General features: G+C 40.6%; 1 protein-coding gene across 1 annotated transcript; it reads right to left on the minus strand.

Annotated features, from left to right (window-relative positions):
• Positions 1 to 2197: 2197 nt before the first annotated feature.
• On the minus strand, positions 2198 to 5534 carry tlnrd1 (talin rod domain containing 1). Its single transcript, XM_038693499.1, has one exon. The coding sequence runs from the start codon at positions 3873 to 3875 to the stop codon at positions 2811 to 2813; it is 1065 nt and encodes a 354-aa protein (XP_038549427.1). The 5' UTR covers positions 3876 to 5534; the 3' UTR covers positions 2198 to 2810.
• Positions 5535 to 12611: the final 7077 nt, after the last annotated feature.

The raw sequence follows: 12611 nt of genomic DNA on the forward strand, positions 1-12611 counted from the left end.
ACGAGGGCTTTACTCCAGAAGAAAGAGGACTGGATCTGGATTGAACTGGACAGGATAGGAGAACACAGGATGCTGCTTCATGTGCTGGGATGTGTGGGTAAGACTGATGAAGCGTTCACATGGTGTGTGAGGTAACGATGGGAAAAATGCCAACTGTTACGACGTGCAGGTGTTCACATTGAGACAATTTAACACGGTTGTTGGTCGTGTGAGGGTTAAAAATACTGTGCACTGACATACAACTCTACACACAGTTTGGGTTAAATTACTTTGAAGGACTTCCATAGCATAAAGGCAAATATATCAGAGCTTTCACAAAATTTCGTTTTCCAGTAGTAATTACACCTTGGATGTGTCGTGCACAGTATTTATCTGTTCACAACTGGTGATTACAGAATGTACATATGACATGGACTAAGCATTATTAAAATACTATGACACTGAGTGCTACCATATCTAGATGCCCAGCTAACTAGCTTCAACATTATCTGATATTTTCAGAGTACCTCCAGACCCTGACAATAGGCCCCTCTCATGGTAGAGATATTTTCATGTCATAGCAGGAAAAACACAGTGACCTTAGAGGACTTTTTCAACTTTTTGTTTTTTCACTTTCTTTTTCAGATAGATGAGAAAACACTATCCATCTTAAAATGATTTTCTAATTTGGGGATGTGGCCATAGCAATGGTTCTGTTCTATTTAAGTGCCCTAGTAAGCCATAACAGTTCGACAGTTAACCAGAATGCACAATACCAAGGCCCTGAAACTGAAGCAGCTAGTATTTATTTTCTGTGGTTTATCTACTGTGACATATCAAAATGTCTAAAGGGCCTATGACAAGACATATGAAGGTTAATAGAATGCCTATAGGCCGACATCCTGTTCGGGTAGCAACCATTCATATTCAGCCTGACAAATGAACGTCACGCTGACGAGAACTTCTTGGAACACAAGGCTGCACATTCTGGCTGAATAAAAGACAGAATAACAGTGAAATTCACACAAGGTAATCTATTCATGTGATACTTCATTGATCCATGTTGAGGTCAAAGGTCAGGGTCCGCTCTGGATTCAGTGTTGCTCAACAACACTTCAGCTGGGTGTTAATTGACAAAGAAGCATGAAGCCAGGTCTAGATGAAGCACGCTCTAAAACACATTACCACCAGCATGTGTTGACTATTGCAGCAACTAAAGCTGATTTTTATTATCTAAGAACCTGTTTAATAACCAGTGGATCGTAATGTGTAGAACAGACTTTACATGCCCACTGTACCTTTATTTGACAACAGTAGCCACTACTTTATTGATAAAGATTTGGCAAACAAAACCCATCTACTTTTCTGTAATTGTAATGGAGTATTTTTAGTGTGAGGTAGTACTACATTGCCTTTACTTAAGTAGCCTTAATGATCTGAATACTTCTTCGACCACTGACACAGGCATTGAGCTTTAGTTTGTGTTCCCCAATATCATCATATTGTCATAAGGAGTTACTATAAATACTATTATAAAACAAAATTTAAAAAACTAAATGACTGATTTAGAAAAGGCTTATGTCCCCATTCTACCATTTCTAAATCACAGCTACCACAACATAATCCAGTAAGTAACCTGCAAGGGATTTAGCAGGAGAGCCAAACAGAACTTTCCATCTAGAATATTTACAGTCCATCTATAATTCTGTCCTCTGATTGTCCATACTGTAAGGTTACTATGTTGGTCTATTCTGTACACTCTGATCTATTTCCTGTCTGTCCATCCTGGCAGAGGGACCCCTCCTCTGTTGCTCTTCCTGAGATTTCTTCTATTTTTTTCCATTAAAGGGTTGTTTAGGAAGTTTTTTCTCATCCGAATCAAGTGTAGACTGTAAAGCCCCCATGAGGGAGATCTGTGATATTGGGCAATATAAATAAAATTTGCTTCACTTGAAATCACTACAAAAATGTACATATTTGCACTCTTCCATCTAGTGGTATCTAGCCATGCAGATACCAAAAACAATACCAAAAACAAAAGGTCCATTGTTTTGGGTCAGAAGCAGAAATCCAAGACAGATATCTCCAAACCTGGACAAAATAAACTAAATTGGTACTACAGTAAACACAGAATATATTATGTTATTTTGTAGTTATTTGGGTGAAAAGATCATTTTAAATCATTCTGCTTTCAAAGTACATTAGCCCAACAACAGCATCTCTGAAACAACATTTTTAATAGTTGAAATAAATACTCCATTACATGCATGATCAGAACACTTTAAAATACTATGGGAAGTCTGGTAAATAGTGTAAAACCTATGGCACACACTCACAGCAGCTTTTACCAATTAAGAATTCACACGTTGAAAAAAAAATAAAAAAAGAAGCAAGCACTGAGACGCTCAGATCACTCTTTCCAATCTCACAAAGCACATGTAATCAAATCAGCCAACCATAGGTTCACACAGCGAGGCTACATCCATCATCAAGGCTAGTGTTTTCACCAGAGCTGAAAACTGAGGTAAACTTTTCAGGTTTGAAGGCTGCTGTCTGTTGGTGAGAGTGGGCTGTCAGCCGAGCCCGGGTCAGGCCCAGAGCGGTCAAGTGGACCGTTTCTAACAAGATTTGAGTCGCATCCAGCGCGACACAAAATCCTGCAGCGGTTGTTGTGCTCCTCTGCATGTCAACCGCATGAACAGACCCACAGACAGCCTTCTGCTGATGTTACTCTGACTCTAAACCTGATGAACAGGGATAACCCAAGTGAGTCTCTTTGGTACGTCAGAATAGGACAGAGGGGACCGGAGCTCGTGTTGCCTCTTCCTAAACTAATTCACAGAATGAGAGTTGACTGGCGGCAGAGTCCTTGGAGAGGAGCGTTCTCTGAGCGCCTGTGTGAGCAGAGTGCAGCCGTCCGAAACAGCACACGCTGAATTACGCAGGCGCTCACGGTAGTCTGCCATTTTGGAGCTGCTCTCTGGATGCTGTGCAACATCCCTGAGGCCCTGAGTGAGGAGGACACAGGCTGAAACCACACTCATGGCCCCCCCTAACACTGCAGTCTGTACCCCCTTCCCTTCAGTGGAGATACTCGCAGCCCTTCCCAGGAACTGAGGCTCTGTCGCAAACCCGACCAGGGCACTGACAGCCTGGACCAGGGCGGCACTAAAGAGGACGCAGCGGTTCCTGGTCAGCTCACTGGGCTGGGTTTTCACCTCCTTGACACAAGCCAGGAAGGCTGTGCCGCTCATGCTCATGCTCTTGACACTCAGTTTAAACTGCTCTTTTGCAAAGCGGTCCCTGGACCTCTCGCTGGCCAGCGACGAGATGTCCGTTAGATTCTTGAGGTTGGTGGAAATGTTCTGAGAGAGCTCGAGGAGGAGCTGGGGGGTGAGGTCTGGCAAGGGTGTGACTCGGAGGACGCTGCAGCTCTGCTCCACTTCGTGCCGGCAGCGGGTCACCTTGTAGCGGTCCACCAGACCCGGCAGGCACGACTGTGAGCCGGGGGTCTCCACGGCAGCCAGGTAAGCAGCGTGAGCCGAGCACTCTGTCAAAGACACCACCAGGTCGGCCATCTCCAAGAGGCGGTCCCCCACCTCGGTGAAGCGGCCCATGTTGAGCTGGCTCTGAATGTCATGGGTGAGAATGGAGAGCTCTTTAGTCCTGGCGATGACGGTGTCGCGGCACTGGTCGAAGGTGTCGGCCACTGCCACACCTTCAGAGGTCATGACCGGCCTGGTCTCACTGGACAGCAGGAGGAGGTCGGCCACCAGCTGCATCTTGGCCTTACATGTGTCACAGATGGAGGAGAGATGCTTCCTCTGCTGCAAACTGCCACTGGGTGTGCTGGGTGATCCCTCGCTAGCTGACTTGCCAGAGCCACCACTAGCCATAATAGGAGTGGAAGGGAGGGGGGGGTCAAACAGCTCCTCTGGAGGGGTTAAATTATTTATAGTTTTCTGCTGCCTCACACTGCATTGTACTGTTTAAGACATTATCAAAATAAGCCTCACCCCACTGCTTTTTACTAACTCTTTTAAATAACAACTGGCCAAACAGTCTTCCTAAGCGTCATTCAGAGTACTGGTGATCAACTGTACATTATGTTAACACACAGGACGTGTATTCTCAATGTAAACATGTAGAACGAGCAAAACTCAACTACTGAATTTACTTATGTTGAAGTGTATTATGATAAAAGCCTAAACTGTGATCTAGCATATTCCCAGTTATCTGCCTTGGTTATTAGTAATTTTACAATGTAACACAACCGATTTAAAAATCCATACAACTTCTGAGTAATCAGTGTAATAAGCTATATGCTCTTATCTTGACAAATTAATTTAAATGCCCTGAACACCATATTCCAAAAAAGTCTATACGCTCATTGTAGTCCCAGGTTTTTGTGGAACAGAATTCACAGGTTGCTGAATTAAAAAGGAAATCACACACACTGCAGTGCTGCCAAGGTGCCTTCTAAAGGCAAAGTGCAGATTGAGAATTAAAAAATAATGTCAAAAGCTACTTATCTTTTGACACAAGAACACATTCCCAATTGGAATTACATCTGCTGAACTGCCTCTGTGCTATTTTTGTAACGTAGGGTTCCTTCTCCGAGGTTTTTTTATGACTATAGCCAAGAAAACAAAAGCTCAACATTTAGTAGTTGCCCTTGTCAGTCTTTTTTTGTGACTGTAATCAACAGGATATCATTTTGTGTCCACTCGCATCAGAGCAAGTAGCCTGGAAGAGCATCGAGATCTTCTCCGACTTGTTCCCAATGAGTTTGACCGGCCTGTCGTACTCATGCTGGATACAAACGGGGCAGCACCCGGGCAGCTCTTTTGGACAGCGGGAAGACCTGCGTTTCCCTCCAGCACCATCATTTCATGAGTCCTCCCAAGTAAAATCCACCGGAAGACCAGACTTTCCAACAACATAAACACCCTCAGTCCACTTTCAACCTCTTCTTTTTCAAACAGAGTCCTGGGTTAGAAGCTAGCAGTTGCTCCGGTCGCTTCGACTCCATATACATCGTCCGTCTGTCCGCCCTCCACCTCCTCCTCTGCGTCTTAGCTCGGGACCAGATGGTGTGTCGCCCCGCATTTTCTCTGTGGGGACTCCCTTCTCATAGCCATATCAGTCGGTGGTCTTTAAACATTTAACTCACTTGACATGGCACGTCCCACGATCAGCGAAACCGTAAACGTAGCTGGAAAAGGTGGCCGTTATTCCCAGAGATTCAAAGTCGTGCTGCGCGCTCCCGCTGCAGTACTATGAGGAAGCAGGGAGGGTGTGGTCGCGGCTGAACGGCTACTGGACCGAGCAAAGTTGTAGCAACAGAGCAGCGCAAGTAGCCCTTCGCTTAAAATAAACTTTTCACCGTGTCTGTGAACTGATTGTTGTCTCAGATTAACGACGTCGCAAGGGAAGTTTCTTGTTACACGATAGCCAAAGAGCTCCGACGAGTTTTACGACTGCTTTTACTTTCAGGACTGGCTGCTAGTCTGCCATGAGCATGAGACGTCCCTGCTGCCGTCAAGTGAGCCGCTAGCGCAGCTACTTACAATGACACCGGATGCTTGGGTTTTCAAAATAAATCATGAGCTGGGAATATAGAGGTGTTTTGGGAAACTGGGGCCATATTACAGAAACTTCCTAACCTGTACATCCTATCCTAACTGCTTGGTAACCATGGTAATAAGGGTTAGGAACTGATTTAGGAATGATTTAGGAATGCCATTACAGATTAACAGTTCCTAAGTCAATGTTCCTTTCCTGATTTAAGATAGGAAAAGTGTAATACAGAAGCATCCTAACTTCATAAAATCTTAATAAACAACAACAACAAAAACTCCTAACTTTAGGATAACTGTTTATGTTATTTATTAGTTTCTGACTGATGGGGGAAAACATTCCCCAAAAACTACTGTATCTCTGAACTCTCACACGTAGGCTATTCTATGTGACCTCCTTCTGATAACTAATGCAATAAGTAAAGTAATGTTGTTTCACTGAGCCTCCCCTGAAACTGTTTGGAGCCCCCCCAAGGGAGATCCGCCTCACACTTTGAAACCCCTGACCTAACATAATGTAAAGGCTTGATGTAACAAAAGTAGGCCTATTCTAACGCAAGTGTTTGATAGAAGGAGATCATTAAATCAATCAAGAAATACATGAAAAACATGATGACATTAGTCCGCAGCCTTTATAATAATTATTATTAATTTTTTTACATTTGTTATTAACTTTCCCGAGAAGAGTAGCCCACGGGTTTCTGCCGGGGTCAGTCAGGGAGCACAGGAGGAGCCACCAACGGTTTTCCTCTGCTCTTTGGACACAACAGTTGCCTTTCTCTTCATATCACTTGTCAATGGATTTATTTTCATTTTGACAGCATCAAAGCTCCGCCGGATGCCGGATATGCAGAGGTGACTGTGTCCGCTATTTTAGCCCACTCTCTAATATTTAATACCCCGAGTTAAGTGTTATGTGAATTTGGATTTCTCGACGGAGGTTACCAACACCTCTAATAGGTGTCATTTACACTGGGGACGCTGGGGACACCACCATTTTGAAATGGCTGATTTTGTCCCCACCACTTTTTTAAAGCATTATTTGTTAAAAAGTGTTCTGAAATATAGCTTGTAGTTAAATAACAAGTGAAAATGCCTTTTGAAAGGTTTATTTGCACATTAAGAAAACATGCATTGCAATTAAACTATAGAGTAAAATCACCCCAAAATGTGCATGTAGTAATCAGTAATTTTAACAGCTGCTTGTCACAGTTTCTTTTAGGCCAAGTTTTCCGTTCTCTCCCTGTGAACATGAGGAGGGAAGACTAAACCATGCATAGCCAACATCATGTTGCCTCAGCAGGGATGATTTACATGAGAAATGTTGATTTACAGGAGAAACTTATCTGAAAGCAACACAGAATGCCTGAGAGCTGCACTACTTTATATTATATTATATTTATATATTTTGAAATGTTACATGCTAGCTACCTGAATTTTGTGTTTCCTTTTAAATAAATAAAAACATTTCCACCATAAATTGGTGCAGAAACATTAACCAGAATGCAGGAAATGAAGTGTTTAATGATCAGATTTTCCTGGGGGAGGTACCTCCAGACCACCCGCGCCTATATCTCGGCATTTAGGATTTCTTAACCTGAGATAAAGTTAGTTAGGATTTGCTAATTGGGAAAAATCATAGACTCTTCTTATCTTAAGACTTAAGGGACTTTCTGTAATACGGCCCTTGAAGATGTGTGGGTGTAGTGTCTACATTTAAAAACATGGATGTAGGTATAGGCTATGTTAATTGTTGCACACTCCTTTTCGGTTACTGGGTCACATGGTGGCGGTAGCAATTGGGGATATCACCTGTTCAACAGTTAGTAGGGACTAAGAGTAGGGTGGTGGGTGGGTGAAAGCCTAAGTTTTTCTGATTGCTGTTCAGACTTTTTATCACATTTTACAGGACTTCTTCCGGTTGTATGTAGTTTGGACCTTGTTGGATGCTGTATGGATGCTATATCACCTATCTACCTGCATCAAATGCAGCCATTGGATGTTGGATTCTTGGACAGTCAGTGCGTCGAGCAGATAAGTCTCTTTCTGTTTTTAGCTACCAGTTTATAGTGGAAAATATTAGATAAGTTAGAACACAAATTCACAGATATTTGATAGGGTGATTATTGTTAATGTTTACTCTCTAGAAATTATACTTCTTTAGGCCCATGAATGAATGATTCAGTATTTATTCTGGCAGCCTCAGACACTTCTAAAACAGCAGTAAGACCTTAATGTTGGGAAGTAAAATCTAATAGCCTATCTGATTGAACCATTTACATTTACTAAAATGTTCTGAGGGATTTGGGGACTTGTGACCTCAGAATTTTTAAGATCATGGCTATGGCCCCGCTTGCAGGTAGATTTTTAAGACAGAGCTATTACAATTATAGCTGCTAAAGTCAGCGATGTAGGAAGTATTTGAATGTTTTACTAAAGTAAAAGCTGCAATTCCACTGTGTAAAAATCTGCACAATAAAAGTCCTGAATTCAAAATTATGCTTAAGTAGAACCAAAAGTATTATGCGCAACATAAGTCAAAATTGACTTGAGAGTGACCTCTTACAAACAGTGATATATTATATTGTAGGATTATTATTATTACTGATATATTAACAAGTAATGTGCATTTTATTGTTATAGCCGGTTGAGATGAAACTTATTCATTGAAACTGCTTCATACAGCTGGGTAGTTTATAATATAGCAAATAATCATCAATGTGATTATATATGTTGGGTATAAACCTTACTCCTTATCGGATATTTCTGGCTAGTTTGTGTACAAACTTTATTTTGACAGTTACGTCGGATGTTGTATTGTTTACGCTGACGTCTTCTGACTTCTGCCTCTCAAGCCCCAACGTGCTGCTTGTCAACTACCGGTACTATCAGTGTCGACTAATCCCGATCCCGGCCCGGATTGACTTTAAGTATTCTATTCCAGTAGTTGTATAACAGGCTACAAGTTTTGATTGTCGAGATGAACTGATACACCGAGGGAGTCAGAGGAAATAAATGTTGTGATCAAGCAGCAGGCCAGGCTACATGCAGCGCTCGTTAAAGCTCCCTCTTAAAGAATAGCTAGCTATGAATTTGTAAGGTTACATCATCATCATGTTGTGGGAACACGGGCAGAGCAGGACATTGCTTAAATTAGAAGACATCTTGACAGACTTGGTGTAGGAGGTACAGGCCTATTAATCTTTTTAAATGGCACACACTTGAGTAAAATATCTACTTACATTTGCACTAGTTGGTAGGCTAAATGGGAGTTATTTCACACACACACACACACACACACACACACACACACACACACACACACACACAGTTACACATTTATGTTTGGAAAGTTTAAATGTCACAGATGCACAGATAACTCCCTCTCAACACTGCTCCATATAACCTCAGAGTTTCCTCATGGGAACCTAGTAACTGTTGAAAATATGACTGAGTTATTATCCAGTTAATAAATGCAGATGTTGATTGTATCCAATCATATGAGTTGTTGGGAAATGTATTTAACTGTATTTAATGGGCCACTGAGGAAGAATCAATCAGTGTGATACCAGAATATCACTGGACACTCACATGTGTTGTTTTCATTTTCCTACAGTGCTTTATCAATGGATTGAACAGTTGTTAGCAGTTGTTACATTTAAAAGTCCTGCTTTTAGAATTGTATTAGACTACAGAAGTATTATCAATATATTTATGTAAAAAAAGTGTTATATAAAAAAGTGTTATATAAAGTGTTATAGTGTTATATATAAAAGTTATATATTATACAATAATATGCATTTGAAGATAGTTGAGGTGTAGCTATTTTTAACTCACAGATGTCACTTATTTTGAATGACCTCCTCCCAGGTCTGAGCTTGATTGATAGCCTATGTATCTTTGAATACGTTGCGCCTGTAAGGGCAGGATAACTTACACCTTCATCATTCAAATCAAATCAAACTTAATTGTCATATGTACAGGAAACAGTTGTCACAGAGTAAAATGAAATTCTTATTCTGTGAATCCTGTCAGCAACATCCAACATTAATGAAACGATACGAAAAGATATGTAAATAACAATGTGCAGAAAAGTAGAGGTGTTGCGGGCCTTCCTGTTGATGCTGCAGCGCTGTTAAGGCTGTTCTAGTGATGGTTTTGGCTGCTGTCACCACTTGTTGGAGAGCCTTGCAGTCCTGTGCTGTACAGCTGCCAAACCAGACCATGATGGAGATGGTCAGAATGCTGTCAATTGTACATCTGTTGAAGCTGCTGAGGATTTTGCTTGGCATGCCAAATTTCCTCAGCCTTCTTATGAAATACAACCGCTGTCGGGATTTCTTCACCAGTTGTGTGATTCTGTGAGTCCAGGAGGAATCTTCAGATATGTGAACACTGAGGAATTTGAATGTTTTCTCTTTCTCCACCACAGTCTCTCCAACATGCTGTGGTGGGTGCTGTTCCCTCCTCCCCCGTGGGTCAGCAACCATCTCATTTGTTAACGTCAAGGAGAGGTTGTTGTCCTGACATCACTTAACAAGGCCAGCCTCCTCCCTCCTGTATGCTGACTTGACACCCCCAGATATCAGTCCAATGATTGTAGTATCATCAGCAAATTTAATGATACTGGTGTTGTTCTGGGAGGCCAAACAGTCATGGCTGTTATGTGTGTAGAGCATGGGACTCAGCACGCAGCCCTACGGAGTTCCTGTGTTTATTGTCTTGGATGTGTGATTTCTCATTTTGACAGACTGGAGTCTTATTATCGTTCTTATTAGTACATAGAGTACAATATTCTAGGTGAGCAGATGTTTTTGGTTATCATCCAACATTGGCATCTTGTACAATATCTATGCTGGCTTATATCAAGTAAATATGCCAGACATTCCCATTGTAAACCAAATCTCTTTGGGTTTTGGACCATTGGTGTGTAGCATAAAATGGACATACTCATTTAATGAACAAGTTCCTAAATTTTGTACTGAGTACCAAGTACTGAGTTTGACTTTCTTGTTTCTTAAGCTGTAGTTTCAATTAACAGAGGTTTCCAACATAAAAATAAATAAAATAAAACATTCAACTTTGCAAGTAGCCTAGAGCAGACTCAAACTTACTTAAATCCAACTTGAATTATTGCTGGTGGAGAAAGAAACTGGATTGTTGCAGTAGCAGACAAAAGGCCCCTCTAGAGAAATTATTTTTGTTTAAAGATGATGATGTAAAAGCATTCATTATTGTTTATATTATACGCAGTTAGGGTGGATTGACTAATACACAAATGACAAACAGAACAATAATACTCAACTTGAGGTGAACAGGAATAGCATATGTTTTCTTGGTAGAGAGTAAATTTGATTTATTGTTTATTTTGTGGTTGCAAAATGTAATATCAGTCTTTTCCAAAATTATTTTTAAGACTAAGATAAATAGATTCAATACATTTTTTATTTTGTACATAAGGCATGATGCGTGGTAACAAACTCTTTTCTTCTTGGTAGGATGTTGTGATAAACACGCTGTGAATGGATGTGAGTTGTTGTACTGTCAGTGGGACTTGCAGCTGCACAGGGCACAGTGCCATTGGGTGGAGTCGGCCAGAAAGGAAACAGCTCTACAGTTTGTGTCAGTTTCTGATCTCCAAGACCCCATTAAATGTGCTGACCTTCACACACAGTGTCTCAGTCATATAGCCACATGCTCACTGAGGGAAAATAATTGTCTACTAACGTTATGTTCAGGATTGTAGCGGAAAAGTTACAGTAAGACTAGTGCATTCTGTAGTCTGACCTTTATGTTATCATCTACTGTTTCCTGCCTGTGGACACGATGAAAGCTTCTTCCTGACTCTTATGGACATGTTTCTATCATTATGCTTTTTGACATTATTCACACACAAAAGTGCAAAGAAAAGGATGTAATTTTAACACTGCAGTACAAAAATATGCTCTATATTGGCACCTTATCTAAAATGATTGTTTTTGTCTGGTTATATTTTATATTTTTCTCATTGTCAGCAAACCCAAACCAGCAATGAATTGATCCGACTAACAAGTGTTGTCTGTGCATCCAAAGCCTGATATCTTCTACCTCTGCAGCAGAGCACTGCTAGAGAGCGCTCCTCTGTGCTGGAGCTACATTTTTGTCCAAAAACTATTAAAACACAATGAGCCACTGTAGCACTGGGTGACATGTTCCTTCATTTCAATAACACAAACTGCAGTTGATTTTGACACAATACCACATAAACTGCCCTGCTACTGGAAATAATCACTGAAGCTAATGTCTCCCCTCTGGTCAGCACACTCAGATACAAGTAAAGTTTCATCCCACAGGCCATTACTGTAATGAACAGTTAAAACAGTTATATAGTGCCAAAAAGCCTATTTTACTAAAACATACACTACCTAGAACTTATAAATGACATAATTACATTTGTGGACAAAGTATTCAGATCCTTTAATTTACTGCAAAAGTTTTGCATTGAAAATGTTATTAAAACTAGAATGAAAAATGTCCCCTGTAACTGTCATACTATTACATTATGAGATTTTTACTCTTGCATCGATGTAAAAGCAGGATTTTACTGCTGTTGTTGTTGAGGTGGAGCTCATTTTGAACTAATTTGCATTGGAGTGCAACTAATAATCATCATGAATTCCTCTGCTGATTATTTACCGCAATAATCGATTGATTGTAAAAAACAAACAAAAAAACCCCATCAAAATGTTCTCCCTGAGAAAAGCCCAAAGTGACACCTTCATAATGCTTGTTTTGTCTAACCAACAGTCCAAAGCTAAACATTATTAACACTACATGCAAATGATTCAAATAATTAAAAGCAGCAAAATGAAATGCTCTTGCATGAAAAATTACCTAAAAGATCAAAATAGTTTCAGCTGTACTTGTATAAACTGTTGACTAGTTTAATTTACAATGAAAAATCATACTTCATAAACTCTTCATGTTTTGTGTGTAAGTCTAACGCTATTGTAAAAGTACCTTATTTCCCTTTAATAGGTAGTTGAGTAGAAGTAGAAAGTGGCATGAAAAGAA

This window comes from Micropterus salmoides, unplaced genomic scaffold, assembly GCF_014851395.1.
Source record: "Micropterus salmoides isolate LMB-PRFRI ecotype aquatic unplaced genomic scaffold, ASM1485139v1 Ms_hic_scaffold_3, whole genome shotgun sequence".
Lineage (NCBI taxonomy): Eukaryota > Metazoa > Chordata > Actinopteri > Centrarchiformes > Centrarchidae > Micropterus > Micropterus salmoides.